The sequence below is a fragment of the Lycorma delicatula genome, chromosome 5, assembly GCF_047948215.1.
Source record: "Lycorma delicatula isolate Av1 chromosome 5, ASM4794821v1, whole genome shotgun sequence".
NCBI classification, from domain to species: domain Eukaryota; kingdom Metazoa; phylum Arthropoda; class Insecta; order Hemiptera; family Fulgoridae; genus Lycorma; species Lycorma delicatula.
The window spans coordinates 158,652,758-158,677,369 of record NC_134459.1 but is presented as its reverse complement, the minus strand read 5'-3'; the positions used below and the strand labels follow the sequence as shown (position 1 = coordinate 158,677,369).

The 24,612-nt window shown below is 29.2% G+C and overlaps 2 protein-coding genes and 1 long non-coding RNA gene across 5 annotated transcripts in view; 2 read left to right on the top strand and 1 right to left on the bottom strand.

Moving 5' to 3' along the window:
• Positions 1-12,732, top strand: part of LOC142325536 (uncharacterized) — a 57,135-nt gene extending 44,403 nt beyond the window's left edge. The window contains exon 4 of the long non-coding RNA XR_012756561.1: positions 12,652-12,732. This is a non-coding gene — a long non-coding RNA (uncharacterized LOC142325536). The remainder of the gene's footprint in view (positions 1-12,651) is intronic.
• LOC142325533 (cytoplasmic dynein 2 intermediate chain 2-like) overlaps positions 1-20,522 on the bottom strand; it is a 38,982-nt gene extending 18,460 nt beyond the window's left edge. For 2 of the 3 annotated variants that reach the window (XM_075367399.1, XM_075367402.1), the window contains exons 1-7: positions 20,209-20,464; positions 14,922-15,006; positions 12,006-12,227; positions 7,382-7,503; positions 6,632-6,744; positions 4,567-4,765; positions 2,141-2,289 (exon numbers count right to left, since the gene is read on the bottom strand). In XM_075367399.1, the coding sequence (XP_075223514.1) occupies positions 2,141-2,289; positions 4,567-4,765; positions 6,632-6,744; positions 7,382-7,503; positions 12,006-12,227; positions 14,922-15,006; positions 20,209-20,267 (949 nt within the window). In that variant the 5' untranslated portion in view covers positions 20,268-20,464. The other variant, XM_075367401.1, reaches the window with a different exon arrangement.
• A 388-nt stretch (positions 20,523-20,910) lies between these two features.
• LOC142325532 (insulin-degrading enzyme-like) overlaps positions 20,911-24,612 on the top strand; it is an 86,821-nt gene continuing 83,119 nt past the window's right edge. Inside the window, 2 exon segments of the mRNA XM_075367398.1 lie at positions 20,911-21,046; positions 21,464-21,675. Of these exon segments, the coding sequence (XP_075223513.1) occupies positions 20,985-21,046; positions 21,464-21,675 (274 nt within the window). The 5' untranslated portion in view covers positions 20,911-20,984.

Here is a 24,612-nt window from a genome sequence, read left to right as displayed (position 1 = left end):
CATCATAATTTTCCTCTTATACAACTTTTCTACTAAAGATACCTTATTGTAAAGTTTATCTGTAATGAGGTGGTATCCCTTACCTTCTACTTTGGAAATATCAGTTAAAAGTAACACAGTAATAGTCAATGGATCTCCAGTTGCAAAGAAATCTTTATACTGTATAATTCAGTGTGCATGACATAACCACTGGAACTGTCACATATTTGAAATTTCTTTATTCCAAATCATGAGTGCCGTTTATTAGGCATATATTGGATATTTACGACTTGATTTTTCATGCTGATTAGGCCTTCATCTGCGCAAACCATTTGATTCGATATAAAGAGTATCTTCCTTCAATTTCTAATTAAAATAAGAAAGCAAAAATCTTACTTTAAACCAGGGATCAAATCCTTCATTAATTCTAAAAATCACATTATTATTATTTGAAATATGGATGTAGCGATCAATCAATTGAAACTCATTTCGTGCCATTACTTCACTAAAGAAAGCCATCACTTAGCTTTTCTAGTATCCCAATGGGTTGATTTTCTTTTTTTCTATTTAAGCCCATATTCAGCATTATAACAACCCACATTTTAAGTTTTGAAGATATTACAGGCCTCCATTTGTGAGTTCCACTAAAAGGATGAGTTTCTAACCATTCTTTCATGCTATCTATCTTCTGTTTATCATACAAGTTAGTTTCTGTCACTAATGTTGACCAAATGTTATTATCAAACATCATAGAAAAATAAGAAACTGGAGGAGACTCTCTTGGAGGAACAAGTCGAATGTTAGGTCTCGGATAATAAACAGAAAAGGGAATTTCACTGTAGTTTGTGTTGGTTCCAGGTGGAATAACCTTGGTCCAGATTTCACTGTTATTACCAGTTGAGATAGGCCTAGGTTCTTTTGGTAATATGTCTGAAATTTCTGTGGGCTGAACTATGTTTTGAGATGACAAACATAGTAAATCACTGTCATCTAAGTTAACAAAAGAAATTAAAGAGAGCTGATTGTTAGTAGGTACTTCAATAACAATGATATTAGATGGCATATTAATATTTGAGGTTATGTTTTGAATACCAGTATCAATATTTTCACCTAACTTATTTTCTTCATAAGTCAATTCTTCATCATAATCATCAGTAACACTACTAGATTCAATAGAATAATCTGAAATATCAAAATCACTTCCTTCGCAATCTGTAAGAGCCAATCATTTTTGGTATTAATTTTCAAAACAAAACAACTAAGCAACCTATTAAAGAAAACAACAAAATTACAGTAGCCTATCTGAAAAACATTTCTAAATAAAAGACAGTTTAACATTAAATTACAGTATTAATAATAAATGCAAGACAACTGAAAAACTGTAACATGCACTACGCACACAACTATAAAAAACCAACCAAATTGAGGTATTCACGATACTACAAATCACCTACCACTTGATCGATCATAGATATTTTTACATCAATGGACTCTGTACAATTTTTTCTATACAAATAATTATAAAAAAAGCCAACAGATAGCAGCACAGACTAGTAACAATTCCTTTTCTAAGAGTCAGTTCAGCCAATTTTGGCACCAGAGACCAGTAGATAAAAGTCGCTTTAAGTGACTCTGGCACTTGTAGGGTTAAAACCTTTAATACAAATAATATTTTTCATTTCATTAAAGCGGCTAGCTTGTTCTATATTACACCTAATTTTGTCTATACAGTCTATATTTTTACTTATAAAACAACCAAGATACAAAAGGTTTTCCACATGCATCATCCTTTAATAATAAGCTTATAATAATAACAGTAAGCCTATTGTAAATTAACCATTAACTGCCACACATAAACATATTCAATTTTTTTCTAAACAAACCCCTTTATTTTATCCATTATTAAATATATAAAATTTTACTTTAATAATTAATTACTCATGATTAAATCATTATCTCAAACACTGTCTGCTTATAACCACAATTTGGAAATTAGAAGTGAAAGAGGGATATTTATTCTTATAAAATAAACAGAGGAATAAACTGACAAAAATTTATTATAGAGAAACAGAAAGCAGTGGAAAACTTAAGTGTATTTAGACCTAAGCGAAACTTGTGTTTAAAAAACATTAAAATAATGAGATATAAACCAATTACTGACCTTTACTAGTTGATGTCGTGGCATTTATGAAACAGTGAATGATTTTCCCACCTTCCAGAGCAGCAACAAACACTCCAGGTCTACACGAAGAAAAACTAAAACAAGTAATGCCAGGTTCCACACTAGCATCTGTGCTACTCAAAACATGGCTGTAAAATAATAATTTCAAATTATTTTTTTTTAATGTATACATTCAAAAGTATAAATAGCAAAATAAATTAATGACTTCTAGCAAGATAATAAATTACAGTCCTTATAACATAATAGTTCTGCAATAATATTATAGAATATAATATACAATACATTATAGCATACTAGAGATAAAAAAATGTTAAATACATTAAGTAAAAAAAAAAAATATTGTAATGATAATATTGGGTGATTAAGTGTTCAATAAGCTACTTTCTATAGAACACAAAAGTTAAATAATGCTGAGGACAATTGCCTTTTGGTGATTTGCATAATGCTGCATTTAGTACAGAGTACTGGTGCAAAAGACTAAGTTGATGTGCACTATGATTATCAACCACTAGTCCTTGGTTTCATTCTAATCTAACAGGAGATAATTAGAACCTGTTGGATCAGACCTAAGAAAAAATTTTATATCAGTATCAATAACAAATCCAGATATGTTTAAAATACTGCCATAATTGTAATTTGTACTCTCCAAGGTGGCAATAACTTGACCCCACTCAACCTCATTTCATTTACAAATTTTGTGCAAATTGCACAATGTTATTGTAAAATGTGTTTTAATAGCATCAATCCAGTTTAACCTACAAAGTTTGTTCAAAAAATACTATGTTAAACATATCAAAAATCAAAATCAAAGATATTCATTGCCATCTCTCCATCTTCTATTTCTGATTCAACTCGCCCATTGTTTTTCACACTGTTCAAAACATTTCTGTAAGTCTTGTTTTGGAATGGCATTCAGCTATAACTACAACCTTTACATGTCTTCTTAACACTCAAATTGTGACTATTTAAATGGTATTTTCAACAGGAGAATAACTAGAAATTAGAGGATGCCATATTTGAAGAATAAGGCACTTGATGAATTATGAGAACTGCATGATAAGTTAAAAATTTCCAAGATAGATGTAAGGAATGGAATGGAGATGTCAAGATTTTTCAACTTCCACGGGTAAGGGTAGAAAAAAACCAAAAAGACAAAAGAGGACTTCATACTATTTTTCAACTTATGTCTAATGAGATGAGCTGGATACACATTTTGTAGCCACCCTGTCAATCTGTATGACCAAAATGATCTAATAAAATTATGTATACTGAACTTTTACTAATACCATCATTTGCAATCTCTCAGATGTTAAAATGATCCTTTTTTCATGAACAAATTTTGAATTTTACCAATAACATCAGTGATCAGTCATATATGAATTGGATAACTATGTTTATATTAGTGTAACCTCCACAGCATTGTTACTGAATCCTTACTTAATCTCTCATATTACTTCAGCTTGGGTATAACTGCGCCTTTTTAGAAAATTTAAAAAAATTATTCAAAATATTCTGTCGTATATTGGGAATGTTTAAACAGATCATTAAAATTAATAGTAAAAATAATTAAACAGTAGCCACATATACAAACCTATTAATTAATTATTCATTACTTCTAGTATGTTTCAATGTAAACAAGTAATATAAAAATTTTTTCTGTTACCATATTTGATTTGTGAGTACCTTTACCTCAAAAAATATGATGTGGATAGCACATGACTTCCTTGTATGCCTATGAAATTACTTATACATATTCTTTTAAAATGAAAAGTACATAAAATTTTATTTCATTAATAACTTCTGATCTTTTTTTATTATACAATTATTATTTATTGTAATTGTATTCGTAACAATATATTTAAATTAAAATAAAACGTAAAAAAAAAATGTATATGACGTCAGATTCGAATAGATGTGCCTTCCCCTTGTAAGATCCAAATATTTCATTAATTAAAATTTTATTTGCCTATAACTCTGAAACCAATGAAAATAAGCACCACTTATGATATATCATTGCAAAGCTCTCAATGAGGGCTTATTACTGCAGTTAAGAAAATGTTTTTTGGACACTTTTGGTCTAGTCGATTGTAATCAAAAGGGGAGTTGCCCAACTAGCTGTTATTACAACAGTCCTAAATCCAAAATTTCAAAATCCTATGGCTTGTCGTTTTTGAGTTATGCGAGATACATACATACATATGTATGAATGTATGTATGTATGTATGTGTGACATGTAGACGTCACACCAAAACTAGTCAAAATGGATATTTTCGTTGAAATCTTAAAACCGAAATTTTTTGCAATACTTCCTTTACTTCACACAAGGAAGTAAAAATAATGAAATTACAAACCAAATTGTTTTCAATAATAATTTCTACATAAATAAATTAAGTAACAATAATTACCTCTCTTTTAAATTAATTGATTCGTATAAAGAAGAGGGGTTCCAAATATTCATACGACCATCCAGACCTGAAGAAGCAATTAAAGGCCTAGAAGAAGGAACTGAAATCCATGATATCTGTGTAACAGGCTCATTATGACTATGTATAGTAGAAATACATTCTGCACCTTCTTTTTGCAAATTCCATAAAATAACATTTCCTAAAATATTTAATAATTAACAATCTATATTAGGATTTAATAAATTTAGCATAATATTTATTTTTTACAACAAAAAGAACCAGTTAAATGCAAAACATTATAAAGCATAACATTAATGGAGCATGAAACAGTTGATTAAAAATCATTTTACAATTTATATGAAAATAAACTTTTATGCAAATGAAAATTAACTCAAATGCACTCTGTAAAAACAAATTTTTGCAGTAATTTTTCTAAATAATACACAAAATTTGAAATATTGAGAAAATTTTATTTTTTTTGAGATTTCTTTTGTATCCATTCAAGAATTGCAATTATAATTAAGAAAAGTTAATTACGTAAATGTATAATTTATATTATGAGGAAAATATTCAACTTTTTTTTCATGAAAATAAGCAAAATATTATAGGTGAATATTGATATGCAAATTTAAGGTACTTGTGTAGTAACTTGGGGCCAATTTGTTTTTGTTGTAACATCAATTTGACTATTTCCATTATATTACAACCAACTAAAAACTTTATCTGCTTCTTAATCTCAGTCTATTGTAAATTAACCATTAACTGCCACACATAAACATATTCAATTTTTTTCAAAATAAACCCCTTTATTTTATCTATTACTAAGTATATAAAGCTATAAATATTTTCATGACAATAAAAAAAATAATTATTGGTTAGGAATAAAATGGTTTACACATATTTGGCAAAAAGCATGCAAACAGTGTAATTTTCTGAGGAATATAATTAGAAAACATAAGAACAGAAACCAAACAGCAACAGTAATAATTGAAGAACATAAGAAAGAAGCCGTAATAAGAAAGGGAGTCTGACAAGGATGTTCCCTATCCCCGTTACTTTTTAATCTTTACATGGAACTAGCAGTTAATGATGTTAAAGAACAATTTAAATTCAGAGTAACAGTACAACGTGAAAAGTTAAGATGCTACGATCTGCTGATGATATAGTAATCCTAGCTGAGAGTAAAAAGGATTTAGAAGAAACAATGAATGGTATGGATGAAGTCCTACGGAAGAACTACAGCATGAAAATAAACAAGAATAAAACGAAAGTAATGAAATGTAGTAGAAATAACAAAGATGGACTACTGAATGTGAAAATAGGAGGAGAAAAGATTATGGAGGTAGAAGAATTTTGTTATTTGGGAAGTAAAATTACTAAAGATGGACGAAGCAGGAGCGATATAAAATACCGAATAGCACAGGTGAAACGAGCTTTCGGTCAGAAATATAATTTGTTTATATCAAAAATTAATTTAAATGTCAGGAAAAGATTTTTGAAAGTATATGTTTGGAGCGTTACTTTATATGTATGTGAAACTTGGATGATCGGAGTACCTGAGAAGAAAAGATTAGAAGCTTTTGAAATGTGGTGCTATAGGAGAATGTTAAAAATCAGATGGGTGGATAAAGTGACAAATGAAGAGGTGTTGCGGCAAATAGATGAAGAAAGAAGCATTTGGAAAAATATAGCTAAAAGAAGAGACAGACTTATAGGCTACATATTAAGGCATCCTCGAATAGTCACTTTAATATTGGAGGGACAGGTAGAAGGAAAAAATTGTGTAGGGAGGCATCGTTTGGAATATGTAAAACAAATTGTTAGGGATGTAGGATGTAGAGGGTATACTGAAATGAAACGACTAGCACTAGATAGGGAATCTTGGAGAGCTGCAACAAACCAGTCAAATGACTGAAGACAAAAAAAAAATTTTTTAATTCAAAATCAAACATGCCACTGAGTGCCAGATAGAAGTTCACATGTGAAAAACAGACTGACCCCTTGTTAACAACAATTACCAAATTTAATTATTTTTGTGCATTTTTTCTTTATTGTGTTTACCAACCTCTGAACAAACCACTAGCCAAAATTGATGGTTCATAAGGATGAGTTGCCACACTTGTCACACATGATGTAGCCTCAAGAATCTTTGAAGGTGTCATAGATACTGATGTACTTCTATGAAAAAAAGATGAAAATACAATTTACTCAGTTAAATCTCAGTGGAGGAGCAACACAATGAAGTAGGTCTCTTTAGCCAAGATACAATTTTAATTAAATATATCTTTTAAAGGAAAGAATATAGAGATATTGTTTAACAAATATATTTTATTTACTATATTTAATTATTCATTTTCATTTGAAATTACTAATTTCAATAAAATGGCTTTTCAAACTCTCTTTTAAATTTGCTGTTTTTGTAAACCCTTCTCGTGATTTTTTTTTCTATTATCATTATACTAATTTGACAGATTAATCACCTTTTACATATTGCAGTATAAAAAACTATTTTTGCATTTTTTTCTATCATATCAGTCTGTATTTTAGATTAAAATGATTAAAAATAAATTGTATTTGTAGAAAATGTTTTATTACTGTCTATATCTCTGTCTATTATTTGTAAATATAACCTATTTGATAGTCTGTTATCTAAAATATAACTAAAATTTTAAGTGTAAAAGTAATGAAAGAAGTCATAAAAAATTTAAAGAAAATAGCTGTGATGATCAAAATTACAGCATAAGTACAATATAAAAATGCACAGAGTAATAAACAAAACATTGAAAATAATAATGCGATTAGCAGAAATTCTTACCTGTTAATATTATAAAAGTGGATAAAACCAGTGTGTGAACACCAGTCATCGTGATTAGGAGAACCAAGAGCAACAACAACAACACCACCAGTACAACTCCATGTCAATGAATTGACTTTTAGCTAATAAAATAATAGGTATATAATAAAAGAATACAGAAACAATTTTTTATTTAATAATTTTAATTAACATAAATGAATTAAAAAAAAAAAAAACAAAAAAAAACTAGAATTCAAATAACACTATAATTTACATTAGAGCTTATTTAAAGCTTTAAAGAATGTATCTTCTAAGTCTATTTTTAGAACACATCATATAAGCAATTTTCTGGATAAAAAAAAGTTGGCTTTCACAGCTATAGCAAGCAAGTTATGTAATTCACTTTTTTTTAATTCAATAATTTTAAGATCTATTTGTACCTACAAAACATTCATATAAAATATTAAACAAAAAAATGCTTTATGAATATCAAAAAAACTCAAAAATGAAAACTTCAACGGCCAGGAGAAAGAAAAAATCTTCAGTTATTTCTTCACTGATTTAAAAAAATATTAGTTGTAATCAATTTTAATTTAGTTTATCGAACATGGCACCGTTTGATATAATAACTATTACATATAATTTTAACAATAGCTTACCAAAATTTCTATTTGACTTCCTCAAGAGCTTTCTGCTATTGTGCCATTTTCAGGAGCGGTATAATTAAAATATATAAAATTATAAAACTTACATAATTAAATTATATATAAAACAATCGATCATCATTTTGTTAAAGTTTGTCAAAAGTTAAAGTTTTAGGTTAAAGTGACTACGTCCGATATATACTATATTCCTGAATGTCGCAGAGTAGCTGAAAACGCTCGAGGAAGTCAAATTGGAATTTTGGTAAGCTGTTCTTAAAATTATATGTAGTCAATTTTAATGTTATTGATTTAAACATTTTGTTTTTAATCTATATATTTAAAAAAGGAGTTCATTTCTTTTAAATGCAAGATTAAGGACTATACAAAAAAATCTAATTTGGTAAAAAGTTTCTATTTACTGCAAGGGTGGTTTTTATGTTTTTCTTTTATACTCTCGATTATCCAATTATCCGATCATTCTCTTATTCCAAAATTCAGTTTTATCTACGAGACAGTATGACCAGTTTTAAAAATTCAAACGACTTATTTTTTACCATGTTGAGTGCTAACATTTGCATAAAAAAGATATAAGATGGATCATTCGGTTATCTGTTATTTTTCTGAAATTTACTTATATCTCCAGAACAGTACAACCAATTTTAATAATTCATAGTGTATTTGCTAGCAGTACAAGGGCTAATGTTAAAATTATGAAATAGAAATAGGAAATCAAAATGAATAATTAAAGTATCGGAAAAACATATAGTAAAAATTCTTTAATTACAGTAATTTTTCGTAATATGCAGTTAATAGGCACACAAACATGAATTGTGTCTTGAAAACATTTTCAAGATTATAAAAAAAAAAAAAAACGCACATTTGGCTGTGGCTCATGGGTGCATGGAAAACAGTTACAATTATTTTGTAAAATTTTATAACTAAAGTTAAAATGATGTATTTTACACGATTACGATAAATAAATAAATTTTCAAAAACTGAATCTCCTTTTTTGCCCCAAAGAGCAGAGTGAAGCAATGCCTGGTTGTGAAGCCCGGTGAAGCTGGGCTGAGCAGCTAGATGGAGCGATAAACGCAAAGCATAAGTTGCAGATCAATAAATGGAACAGGAGCTAAAAAATCACTACAATAAGTTCGTTGCGACAAAATGCTAAAATTTATTTTCTTAAAAGATTTCAGTAAAATAATTAATATTCTCACAAACATGAGGGTATGAACGTATCCGGTTCTCCAGTTTATTCTTCTAGCTTATTCCAAAATCTGGTTATATCTACGAGATGGTATGACCGATTTTAAAAATTCAAACAACTTATATTTTACCAAGCTGAGTGCTAATGTTTGCATAAAAATGTTGTACGCTGGATCATTTGGTTATCCAGTTATCTGCTATTTTTCTGAAATTTACTTATATGTACGAAATGGTATGACCAATTAAAAAAATTCAAACAGTGTATTTGCTAACAGTACAAGGGCTGATGTTTGTAAGCAAAAAATATGCTCTCAATGATCCGGTTGTCCCATTATGTATATTCTTCATATATATATATAAAGGTGTTGATTTCTTTGAAATGTAAGATTAAGAACTCCATAGGTATATAAAAAAATCTAATTTGGCAAAAAGTTGCTATTTATTGCAAGGGTGGTTTTTATATTTTTGTTTTGATGCGACTGTTCATGCATATTTCTTATTGCGTAAACCGCATATTTCTTATTGCACAAATCTGGTTACAACAACTTTTTTTCACAAGTAACCAAAAGATTCATTTTTTAATTATTTATTGATATGCTAAATAAAAAAATGTTGTCGATCATTAAAGTTATTGATATCAAAGATTTTAAAATTTCTATTTTTTTTTTTAAATAACTTTTAAATGAAACATCATATAAAAGTGAAATTCAGGACAAAGTTAAATCTAAAGTTTTAGGAACTTTTGAAGTTTTTACAACCTTTCTATACCCATTAAGGCCATAAACTGCAAAAATTTACTTCACAAGCACTATTGAGTACAGATTTTTTTTAAAAATTGAAGAATGTTCTCCTTGTTACTGTCTATTGAGATGCACTTTGGTTCCATAAGTTGCGGATCGATAAATTTAATTACTATTTAATTAGAATTTTAATTACTATTGAGAAAAATATTAAGCAGTGAGAAAAAACAAAAACAAATTAAAGCATATGTAGCAAGATATTTAATTTCATAATGAATGAATTAAGCTTACTAGCAATAAGGTTAGTTGAAGGGAAAGTTAGATCAGTGGTAGTACAGAAAGGTACTTGTACGGAGACAGAAAAAGGTGTTGGTTCAGATATTAAATATTATTGCAATAGGCTTAATATCAAGCCTTGAAAATACGCTGAATCATTTCCAGCCCATTGCTGAAAATACAATTGCAGGAACATGTATAAAACCTTATAATTTTGATGGCAGGATACTCGAGCCTAGAAGTAGCTATTTAGAGTGTTTACAAAGAGTAAACAAAGTATACTTTTTTACTGTTTAATTTTCTAAAAATTCAAAGTTTTTTAAAACTCAATATTTTAACATTATTATCAATATCAACTCACTTTTTAAACATCCATATTAAAATCATGATTAGTTTAATTTGTAACAATGGTAATAATCTATAATAAATTTGCATAAATATTCTCCAGATAACAAAAATTTCATATCAGAACTATTAAGGAAAATGAGAAGTGAATTGGTTTCCTACGTCTACTTTATTGATCCAAACAAACTATTGCTTATCAACATACCATGGCTCACTGAAAAGTAGATGTTAAGCCCTACAAGTGACTTTTTCACTCTGTTTAATATACTTTGTACAGTTAACACCAATACTCACAATAGCAACTCCGGCTTCATGTGCACTGTATAACCTGCTTCTACTTAGTAAAGAGGATTCATTAAATTTAATTTGTTTAAAATTATCTATGATATTAATTCTCATGTTTGTTGGTCTCTAGAATAATAATAATAATTGTAATTTTTTTCTAATATTTTCATGATTACCATCCAGCCACAGGGGGTCTGCCCCCTGGACCCCTGTTGTGTTTGTTATCTTCATGGTTGTGAGAATAATACTGATAAATAACAATTATTCAGAATTTACAGATAACTGAAAAATAAACTAAATTACAAAAGACAGAATACTTCGGAGTGGGCTTATACAGTTGTTAAATAATAAAAAAAATTTTACTTAAAATTATTATTATTATTGTAAATTAATATGATGGGTTCAATATACTTGTGAGCTAGTTAATTTTTCCTGATGTCAGAAGTAGGCAGGTAGTTAGGTGGATTTCCTCAGTAGGCTACATAATTATTTTAGTCCAATTTTTTAATTATTTTATTCAGTTAAAAACAGAATTTTAAATATTATGTCATTTGACATGATGGTTAAATCAGTTGGTCCCAGGTTAAATACCTTTAAAAAATTTCGGATTTTTAAATTTATAATTTCATCTGTATCAGTTAAGCTATCCTGATAAAATAACCATGTATCATGTCTCACACTATTTTTTTTTCTGTTTAGCCTCCACATAAGGTATTACTTCAGAGGATGAATGAGGATGATATGTATGAATGTAAATGAAGTGTAGTCATGTACAGTCTCAGGTCTACCATTCCTGAGATGTGTGGTTAATTGAAACCCAACTACCAAAGAACACTGGTATCCACGATCTAGTATTCAAATCTGTATAAAAGTAACTGCTTTTAGGACTTGAACTTTAGAACTCTCAACTTTGAAATCAGCTGATTTGCGATGACGAGTTCACCACTAGACCAACCTGGTGGGTATGCATCATGCCTGAGATTGTAATACTGAACTAAAATAAAAAAGTTACCATCTCATTGGTTAAACACAGACACACAAAAGGAAAATTCTGCAAGCACCACTTTGAATAATAGTAGGAGCTTTTACTATAATAAATAACATTACTTAATACAATAACAAATGAAAATAATTACTTATAATACATACATCATATTGCACTTGATTTTTTGGTTTCAATAAATTATGAATATTTTTAACTTCCTGAGATGCATCTTCATCAGGTAAATGATAAGAAAGGAAGGCCTTACTTTTACTTGATTTATCCAGTTCCTCCAAGACTTTTGGACAAATTTTGTCTAAAAATGAAGCAAGTGCTTCTTCATCAACATTAGATGCAACATTTATTTGTTCAGAACTGTCTGTTTGAACCTGCAATTTAAGAAATACAATGCTTATTAATTAAGGTATTACAGTAGTAGTTAATCTGTTACAATAAATATTACCCCTTTGTGGTCGGATGACATATTTAAAATTAGTCCACTGGGGTCAGGTGGCCAGTCGTACTGGCTGTAGCCATTTTACCCATTTTAGAATTGTTTGCACAGTTGTTTTCCTCACAGCTCAGATGGCCAGCAGTAGTGGTCAGCAGGTTAAGATCCCTTGAACATTCTGATGGCCAGCAGTACTGGCCACTCAAAACATATTGCTACAGAAACAGCGTATTTCTTTTGTGCTCTGTGATTAGTGCTGTAACCTATCAGACAGCCTTTATAACTAATTGTGTATTATGTTTCCCAGTCTTTTTTTACATTTCCCAGTGTAGTCTTTTTACTAAAGACTGTGCTGTTTGCAGTGACAGAAGACCTGGAGAAGAAAGAAAACGAAACAAATTTTTTTGCAAGACCTATCAGAAACACCCTGGACTACACATGGGCGAATGCTTTGAAATATACCATTCTGAAAAATAAATCACAATGTAGCTAGCACGTTCAACAAATGTGTTGGAAAATTTTCTTATACTATAAAGTTTCTTTTTAAATATTATTTTATTATGTTGTATTCAGTAAAGTAAAAATTAATCAAAATTATGTTAAGCTATTCTTGTGTGTCAATAAAAAAAAAAAATTATATAAAATATTGGTATTTTTTAAAAATTAAATGCCCTGTGTAAATATTTAGAAATGAATGGAAAACAATTCCAAGCTAATGGGGCAGAGCAGTCAAGATGGCAGCTGAGCCAACAATGCCAGGTAAGCAACCAGTCCTGATGACCATCTGAGCTGTGAGCACTGCTTGTGCTGTAAATATTCTGAACTGACTAAGAGCGAGCTGTGGCCAGCTATACTGGCCATCTGATCACAAAGATCGGACATAGTTCCGACATATAAGGTTGGTATATGTTACTATAATAATTTCCCTTGACAGTGAGAAATCAGTCTAGAAGCTACTGTTACCACATATATGCCTAACTTAATATCAGTGGATGGCAATGGTAGCAGCTCAGATGTCAGCGGGACTACAGTACATGTACACGCTTGCACAAGCATCACTCCTGCCGCGCAGTTCTACCACCATAGCATTGCTGTGGCCTCACCACTCTCAGACTCCAATAAGAGCGTGCAAAAGAGTAAATTTTTTAATTCATTGTTGACTACCACCTGGAGAAGACCAAGAAGACAGAGAAGTTCCCTGGCTGTCTCAACGTGGAGCCTCCCAGTGGATCCCAACACCCCGCTGGAGCAGCAGGCTGGCTGGCCTGCTGGATGCGGACGGCACCTTCCTATTCCAGCTTACCCGACTGGCAGACTTAGCAACAGGAGTTGGCCCAGCGTGGAATCGCTCGGGGAGAAGGGGAGAAACGCCTCGGCCACGCTGGAGAAAGAGAACCAACACCGACCCGACACTGCGGGGCTCTAGGGAGCCATCACTACCAATTGGTTCTAGGTTCTATCAATTGCCGCTGAGGGGAAGCCCGTGACGGAGCTGCAATGTGGGATTGACCAGTGTGGGAGAGAGAGAGAGAGAGAGGGATTACTTTTTTTCTGTTTTAACACACCTGAAGTGAGATTCATGTTTCCACAAGCAAAATATTGAAAAAGATCCCCAAAGAAGGGTATTACTCATATTTAAAGCGCATTCCAAATGAAAATTTCTTTTGTGACTCTTCCCAACCCAAATTATTAAGATGTAATATTAACATTCTCTTTTATGTAACAAAATTATCTCTAATTTACCAATATAGCCTATCCAAATAGAAAAAATATATGACTATAAAAGAGTGTGAAATAAGTAAGTAATTCATGCTATTTTTTAGAACTTTTTAGAGTCTAACTGCAGCTTATTCAGGTCACCATTCTTAAATTGAATGAAGATGGCAACACCTCCAGTTTTACATGAACTCCAATCATCAAAATTATTAATTTCTTCTGTTGCAGCCTATATTTAGTGAAAGCCACAAAAATGGTAAGGTTACCTTAAAAACACATTTATCAAATCCTTATTTATTTGAAGTATAATGAGTATTTTGATACTAATATAAATTTTTTGGTAAATATTTAACAAATATATATATTCTTGATTGCAACCTGATACAAACCTTTCAATATTTTGTGTCAAATTTATATCTATTAAGCTTAACCTGATTTTATTCCTCTGCTTGATTTCAATTAAAAAAAAAATGAATTAAAGATGTACATAATGTAAGGGATAGGGAATAATGACCTTTAATTCTCTACTATAATTAACATTTAGCACAACTATTTAAACATTTTTAATAAAATTGAGCCCTACTTTATTTAAATATGTTTTGTGACCAATTAAATAAACAAAAAATTTTAACTGAATTCTGTTATTGGAATAGTAATACTTCAGTTTAACTCGTCAAACACTTCAGCAGAAACTGAGTATTTTCAATAAGCATTTTAAGATTGTAGATAGTACTTGAATACTTATTATTTAAAGCAGCTTTTTAAAAATTTACATAAGTAAACAGATTTTCAATAAATATTAAATAAAATAAAAATTAGACTGCAAGTAAAGTATTATACTTATAGAGGTACACAAATGGTAAAGTGTAAAAATTAGGAATGGAGAGTATACGAAAAAAAAAGTTTCTATACATGCCTCAATATCTACTTTATAAGTTGTTTGCTCATCTTTATCAACACCTAATAAATCATTAGTTTGAGTACCAGTTTCTCCTGAAGACCTAAAACACATAAAATTTAAACAAAACACGCAATTTTTAGAATATATAAATATATTCAATAATAATAAACATGTAATATTTTGCTACAATAATAATATGTGCAGTATATAATAAAGGCATAATTGTGAGAAAAAAGTAGTAAAATTCATAAAACTTTTTTTAAACAATTACTAGTAATTATACTCGTAAAAGGACAAAAAAATCAGAAATAATATTAGGGCTTATTTATAGTGTTTAAATATTACTTCATAAATAAATTTATAAAAATTGTAACTTCTAATACAAGTTATTATGTTATATATATATAAATATGCAGTTATACTGTGTGGCACCTTTTCATGTATCACAAAATTCATTTGTCATTCAAAAAAAAATCTTCAATAACAGTAACGCCTGTAGTTACTTGTTAAATAGATAATAAATAACTTCAATTTGTAGAAAATATAAAACAGGTAAATTCTAAATAATTTCATTAAGGGCTTTTTGAATTCATACTATTCATCTTTGGATGGTTTCTTCAGATGGAACACTGAATCATCGCAAACTAAAAATTTTTAATTTTCACAATTAAAAATGCTAATAACATGACAACAACTAATTTTCACTTTTTCCCACAAAGGAAAATGTAACTATCTAAGTTTTAGCAACATGGTACTATTGGTATTTTATATTTAAAATGTAAATAATAAAAATACAACTTACCAACAATTATAAAGTGTTAAATCTATTCAAGCACTTTTGGACCTTCATCTATCATCAATAATATGCACTTGGTTAAGTTTAAAAATGTTTAAATGTTTTGTATCATAACAATTAAATTGTATAAAAACATTGTATAAAAACTTCAGTACTAAAAGTATAATAATTATTATTGTTATTGTTAGATAACAACTGAGATTCCTTTAATGACATGACATGTTTTTACTTTGTTGCTATATTTTTAGTACTGAAGTTTTTATACAATGACAATCAATTGTTAACATCAAACATTGACAATCAAACATTTTAACATCTTTAAACTTAACCAAATGCATATTCCTGATGATGGACAAAGGTTTGAAAGTACTTGAATAGATTTAACATTTTATAATTGTTGGTAAGTTGTATTTTCATTATTTATATTTTATATATTTGAAGCATTCACATCCTCAACCCAACTCCATACAACATGTAAACAAGAAAATTGAATTAAAAGCTTTATATGATTTTTTTTTTTAAAACATGGTTATCATAAAATTAAATTGAAACTTTGCATATACATCAATTATTTGCTTCATTTCCAAAACAGTATTTTTACATTTCAGAACTATACCTAAATTCAGAAAATAATGTCATTAGGGCCACTCATGCTATTAGGTAGTATTACAATTCTATAATTATTATCTGGACTATGAATAAAAAAGACTATAAGCATTTTGATTTCCATTTCATATATTTTAATATGAGTTATTTTTTTACCATGTTTTGATCTGTTTTGTTTTTAATAGTCAAACTTCTTAAACTCTTCACATTCATTTAAATAAAGAGTTATTTATTTAAATAAGAGATAAATAGTTATTTAATTGATCATTACTGTTGACAAAACAATTATGTGTAAAAACTATTTTCTAATTAAAACAACTAAAATATTGAAGTTTTATATAACTGTTTTTTATTCCAAAACGAAATCTTTAAAACTCATGTTTATCATCTTCCAAAAATATTAAAGTTTATGCCAAAATGAAACTTAAAAAAAAGTAATATTATCATACTAAGAAATATATTACAAAAATCAGTAAGTAGTGTTATAATTGAATAATAAAAAAAGTTCAGATAATAGAATTCATTTTAATAAGTACTTAAAACATACATTTTTTCACTGTTTGTAAAAGATTACTTTAGGAACCTTTAAAGTCTTTAAATTATTATTTTACTAAGTTTAGCACAGTCATAACCTGAGTTAAGAAGTGATACATTCATTTTTTTGGTAAAAATATTTTCTGTTCTTTTTCTTAAAAAATTCTTCATTGTTTTCTGTTTAAAAAATACTTTCGCAAACTGTAGTTTAACACAAACTTACTGGCAAAAGATTTGAATGAAGGTTATATTATACTTTCATGGAAATATTTAACTTGATGCAGAATTGCAATGAAAGCTTTAATAGCTGCAAATGGGAAATAATGTCAAAACCTACATTGTGAGCCTTAAAACAGCTTGATGCAACAGATGCTGTTATTTGTTGTAATGAAGTTCAATCACTAAATCGAGTATATTCAAAATTAATATCTGGCATAAAACCAGTTTCATAATTTACATAAAAGTTGGTTATTAATTTAAAAGGATATGTCTTTCTTTCTAGATAAACTACTTTCTTCCAAAATTTACTTTCAAACATTAAGGAGAAAATAGCTCAGATAAAACAGAGATCAGAAAACAGCAACAAAGATAGTGAAGTAAAGGTATATATGGTTAAGCAGTTATGACTAAACTTACAACCATGTAGCTTGAGCCCGTACTGCTATTCCAGATAAGAGTAAAAAATAACAATGCAAATACCCAACTTATGATGCTATCTCATGTATACTGTGGCCTACAAGTACCCTTTCCATATAAAGAAATAAACATAGATTGTTTGTCATTTGTTAATTTAATATTTAAAAAAAAAACAGCAGTTTTCAGTTCATCAACATTCCTTAGTCACAAATGGAAGAGTGTTTTTACTGAATATATCCCAAAAGTAGTTTAGGTTAAGTCTTAACTTGCAGGAGGCCACTGCATTTCTAAGCCTCTAAAATTCTTTCAGCTGAGCACAAGTGAAGCTGAAAGAATCCTGCTGTTTATTAATTCCATACAATTTAACTAAATGCAAGGGATATTCAAGTATGTTATGAAATACTGTTAACACTTTTTTAATAAATATATGGTCCTATCACATGCATTTCAGATATAACTTTACTTTTTTTCTTTTACTGCTTTTTTTTATAACATTATATTTGGTGATTGGTCTTTGAATTACTCAAAAAAAAAAAAAAAAAATGGTAATTTTCTTTAGATCAAAAATACACATTCCAAAATCAATTACTCAGACAAAATGGGACACAGACCAAAGAAGAATGGTTTCTGTGACTGAATATCAGGAAAATGATTTCAATTACCTGTGCAACAAGTTTTCCTTAAAGGTATTCCCTAGTCAAAAAGCTTATTAAAATGGACAGATTAAAGAGATCATAAACAGTTTTCTTCAACAGTATCACAGTTATTCAATTGACTGGAAGGACAACCAGATCAAATCGAGGACTAAGACCTGGTAGAAAACAGTTTTCTATCCCATTTTAGAAGTGTTACTGCTTACCAAAATGCTGAATGAATCTGTCTCTTATGTTTTCATAGTGTTGTTTGTATGCTCATGCACCCAAACAATAGCAACATATATTTTTTCAGTTGAACACTCACTTGGTGTGCAGCTTTAACACTGCACAAATCAAAATGCTCACTAAACACATGAAGATAACTTCTAACAAATCTGGCACTTTGTTCAGTAAATGAAGTACCTGATAACTATTACAATTACTTAATGACAGGCACTTACTTAATGACAAACAGGTGTTATCAATTTATATGTTATATTATGAAAAGGGTCTTTATGACCATTCTGTAGAAATCATTAAGTTATAGTAAATAACTGAAAATTGATTGGTCAGGTTCCTATTGTGCTTAGAGCTTTATAAATGTCAAAATAAGATAAATCCATAAATCAACAAAAAATACTATTTTTATTATTTATTATGTTACAGATTATTATAAATTCTAAAGACTTACCATATTTACAATCAGTACCTTAAACCTAAGTTTAAAACAATTACATTCAATTAAATATAAAAAAAAATTACAGGAAAGAAATAATTTTCCTCAATGGTCTACATACAAAAAAACCCTAAGACAATGTTTGCAGTCATTATATCTTGTGATAATTTCAAAATTAATACTTTTTTAATTTTGTAAACACTCCTTAATTGACTTTCACAAGACATACTTCAATTTATATTTTTTTAAACAATTCAATAGAATTCTACTTTCTTGTGCTATACTTAAAGTTACTTAAACACATTCCTACAAAAAAAAGCTTTCATATGAATAGTTATGTCCTACTTTGAGAATCAACCAATATAAATTTGTGCTCTGTATTACAGTTGATTCAAGTTAGCAATACTTAAATATTCAATTAAATATATATAATAATTTTATATACATAAATATGGAGATCTAGAACTTTTAATTCATTAAAATATTGCTTATATGAATCTTTGTTTGTAGCCAATTAATCTGTTAGTTTATCTTAGAAAAACTAGTTTATCTTAGTTTAACTTAGAAAAAATTAATTTTATTAATCGAACTTGCATACACATTAAAGTATAGTTTCGTAATAATTCAACAAATGAATAATGTATTCCTGGTTTGGTTTTTTAAACTAAGCTACATAAAATTTCCTTGTTAGAGTATCATAATCTACCACATGCATACAGGTTGTAGCAGATGTAACATTCATAAAATTTGGAACAAATATACATTTCAAGTATAAAAACTACCATAATTTAATAAAACCTTTTATATTTTCATTCTTCAGAATAATTTTTTTTGAGGATATCTCCATTTTTAATATTCTCCAATATGTTTATAGCAAGTACTTTTTTTAATGAAGAAAAATTTCATATACAGCTTGTTTAATTATAATTACAGCTGATATACCACTGAATTTCTCATTTAATTGTTAAAAAAAAGAAATAACATCTATAATACAGCAAATCTAACCAATGAAATTATCCTTTTACTCCCACTTTGTAACCATCTTTGCATCAATGAACCACCATCTTTCTGGTACGCAATCTAAGAATCCAGCATCCTATATTTATCTCTAATTTATAAAAGTACAGTACTTTTCTAAATTCTTTGCCAATTCTACATAATGTTTAGTATATTTCTGTATTATTTATGATACGTTTTAAATAATGTTTATTGCTGATCATCATGGGAAAACATCAAATTTCAATTATTAAAATATTATAAATATTGCATTATAAAGGTATAACTTTTAAAATATAACTAAAAAGTAGTAAGTGGCTATTATAATAGGATTCTTCTAAGTATAAACGTATTTTTTATCCCGTGCATTATAGGTCGATTATCTAGAAAAAAATGAGCATAATTACATCCTCCAAAACTTACTTTAAAGTTTTCCAGCAAGATGGTACGCTAACAGGCAAATATGATTTGTCACTAAACATTGTTTACTACTACTGAAAGAAATTCATAATGTAATTAATTTTTAACAGGAAATAATTCGAAAAAAACAAATAAATTGATGTAGGAGAAATTTTTGGTCACTTAATATTGTACAAAACAATCATTCAAGGAGAAAAAATTACATTTAATGACAAAAAACACATTAACAAGTAATCTCATAAACACTATAAACAAACAAACATAACCTTGAACTGATTCTTGTCCAGCTATACGCTAGTTCCATAAAACTACGTATCGTCTTACCATCTGTTTTTTTTTTTTTTTTTATTATCTTATTTGTTTTATTATCTTAGTACAGAAACTAACGTGATTATATTTTGAAATTCTTGCTATTTATTAATTTTATTTATCAACAAGTCTGATCAATTTTTATATAAAAGAATTTTTAAAATTTTATTTTTGTTTGTATAGGTTTTATCATTTATTTTTTACAGATTAGATTGGAATTTTAACAAGTTTTATAGTTTTATAATTAAAAATGATTTAGTATTTAGTTTCTATTGTTGTGACGTTTGAACAGAACATACGTTCCATATGCATATTGTTATCTGGGCCGCAGGTAGTTTTTAAAAAATTTTAAATATTTTTGAAACCTAGAAATTAAGATTGCATTATTTGGTATGGCCTTTGCTGAGATTTGATTTATTATACTTTTTTTTTTTTAATTATTTAAGACGTTTTGAATTTATTATTTATTCATGAGTTTCTATTTGAGACACATACGTTTTTCAACAAATGTTTCTTTTTTGTACAATAAAAGGCAAGTTTTTGTTGATTATTCCATTTTTGGTATGCGCCTTGCTAAACTATACATAATGAAATGAATCGCTAGTTTTACTGTTTTTTTTTTTAAATTGTTTAATTCGTGATACAAAATACAATTATTATAACCTTAAATATTATTTTTGCTTGTGATTTAGAACATTAATATTTTTATTTTGTTGTAATAGACAGAAAAGGCAAGTATTTAATTTGCTTAAGCTTACATTTTAAAAATGGTTTTGTTTTCCAAGTAAATAGGATTAAAATAACCTACTAATATTTGTTTTAACTCTGGAATTTATTGTAATTAAATATGTATACATGAGCAAACTTTGTTTTCTTAATAGTTTAACAAATAACTCAAATGATTAATTAGTATATTTAAATTAATTGTGGTGTGCTTGTTACTTTGTAGGTTGGTGCTTATTAGACGTTTTGGTACTGTTCCTGTTGATAAAGTGAAAAAGATCAGAATGTCTAAAGTCAAAAAAAGGTATAATGATATTATTAAATCAGTAGAAGATAAAAGATTATACAGAGGGTTGGTGCTTGAAAATGATTTAAAAGTTATGTTAATCAGTGATGCTAGTACAGATATAGCAGCTGCATCTCTTGATGTTAATGTTGGTGAGTATAATTATTTTTAAAAAAATATATAAAGATATACATATATATATATTATTGGAATTGCTAAGAAAATCATAGTTTGAATATGTGACATAATAAATATGAAAACTACTTTGAAGCTTAATTTCAATTTGCAGTTTTCTTATAAAACTATACACTTTGCATCTCAAAACTAACAACTGAAAAATAGTATTCTGCATTTTTGACTTGTTTTATTAATTCTTGGGGATCATCTCATATAACATAAGGCATAGCCCCAAAATGCAGTTAAATTACTCATCATTATTTTAAAATTAAAAATAAAGCATACTTTAATATTTGTGTTAAATGAGCCTTTTAAATTTGCAAGATACAAAAAAAAAGAAAAGAAAACTGTAAATTAGACATTGTTTGGTGGACCTATCTGCTCAATCTGTCTCATTTGTTGAAAAACTTCTCTAGTGTTTTTTTTAAATCTGTTCTTTTTAAATTTACATATCAAAACAGGGAACTTTTGAAGTTACAGCATTCTTGTTTACAGCAGGTTTTGTTTAGTACAAAACTGTGTCTAGTTATGTTTAAGTAAAATAGGTAAAAATAAATATTGATTTGATAAGAGATTGCATTATTTATCATGTTTGATAATTAATTTTTATAATTATGAAAAGATATCAATAAATATATTTTTTTTTCTGAATTTTTATGGGCATAGACTGCTAAGGTCATTAGCCCTCGTCATAATCTTTAAAAGAAACTACTATCACCATCTGGATCGTCATATGTAAGGGTGTAAAGGGCCCTTACATTTTATTTAAAAGCACAAAACTACACAAAACATTAAGACATAAAGACAAGGACAATCACAAACACTTATGGGGTGTAAAGGACCCCAATATTAAAATTTTGAGATAGGTTCCCAAAAGACCATTAAATTAAAATTAAAATTAAAACTTATCCTACCATTTCTTTCTTTCTTTCTTCTACGAGTCTCATTTATAGTTTGTTTAAGCACCCTCAGGGCGACCAGAACCGCCGTTGAGCAGTATATCAGTCGTGCCAGGGTGCCGTGGCAGTTGAATCCTTATAAACAGGCTATAGGCATGCACAGCGTACACCCACAGCCTCGCGCCCTCAATCCACCCTTGAGGGTCCCCCATGCCATCCTCGGACACACCCTGACTCACTGCTCTTGAATGCAGGTGAGCCAAAATGGCCTAGGCAAGAGGGCTACCTCCCGTCACTATACGTGCCACGTTTCGAGACTCCCTTATGTATATATGCATACATTTAAAATTAAACTTATCAATACCATTTTTTCTTTATATATATACATATAAGCTACTGCTTAGAGTTTCTTTTGTCGCAGCTTTAAACTTTCATTTTTATAGACTTTTAAGAAGTCCACTGGCGTGTAAAAATGCAACTATATTTTCTTCATTTCCATTATCCAGATCAGCAGTAATATTATTTCTAAAAGAGAACCTCTTTCTGAGGTCCTCACATCTGGTACACTCTTCTATAAGATGCTTGATTGTCACTTCGCCGGTTAACAAATATAAATTTGTTAATCGCGTATGACCAATTCTAAGTCTGGTCACCGCTACTTGTTCACGGCAAGTCAACTTAGTCGCTTTTCCATTTATAAGGAGAAGATTTTACTGTGCTTAATTTTGTATTTAATCTCCTCCATTCAGCATTCCACTTGTTTTTTACTATGTTTGTTAGACGGTTTTTAACATCTGCCACTTACAGGAAATGCATCCAAAACATCGCAGACTGTTGCCTTTCTGGCAGCTTCGTCTGCGATTTCATTACCTGTAATACCAGCATGCCCCGGAGTCCATACAAATACGCATCGCTGTCCTTGTTGTTTTAGTACGTATAAAATGGACAGGATGTTTGCAATTAGGACATCCTTAATGTTCTTGTTCCGAATTGCGACGAGTGCACTTAATGAATCGGAACATATTAGCACTCTCTCTTCGCAATAGTGTTCAGTGTAGCGAAGAGCTTGCTGAATTGCAGTGAGTTCTGCTGTGTAGACACTGGCCACATCTGGCAGTCTCCAAAAGTGGGCTTCTTCATTTACATATATTGAGCATCCAACACCATGTTCTGTTTTAGAACCGTCAGTATAAATTCTAATATGTTCTTCGTAACTACTGACGGTTGCCAAAAATTCCTGCTGGATGATCACTGCTGGTTTCTTTTTTATTTCTCCTTGATAGAGATCCAAACTTGTATTAACCGCTGGCAAGAGCCATGGCGGTATCTCTCTAGTAGAAATTGCCAATGTATCTGGAATGGCAATTTCATATTTATTTCTTAATTCGTGGTACCTAATTCCGGCTGCTCTGGAAAATAGGTAGCACGATGTTCGTATAATGCAGCCATGGGATGATTCGTAAACAATTTATTATTTATATGAGCAGGGAAAGCCCATATATTTGCTGCATATCCTAACAAGAGGATCTCTCTTCTATAATGTAGTGGCATTATTCCGGCTTCAGACATCAGACTACTTGTGCGGAAAGCACCTGTTGCGTATCTTATTCCGCTATTATGAACTACGTCTAACTTTCTTAAGTGCGACTTTCTAGCGGATGAATATACGATACATCCGTAGTCTAGTTTAGATTGAACCAATGCTTTATACAATCTCAATAATGTCTCTTTTTCTGAGCCCCAATTTAAGTTCGATAAACATTTTATAATGTTTAGGGCTCTTTTGCATCTATCACTCAAGTCCTGTATATGTAATCCCCATGTAAGGGATTTATCCAATACTAGTCCTAAATACCTTACGCTGTCTTTATATTGTATTGGATTGTCATCAATTGTCAACGCAGGACTTTGATGAGGAATTCTCTGGTGAGAATTGGAATCCATTATTCCTTGCAACTTCATTTAGAGCATTGATCGCTCGTTGCAATTTGTACCTCACCATAGCAGTTTTGT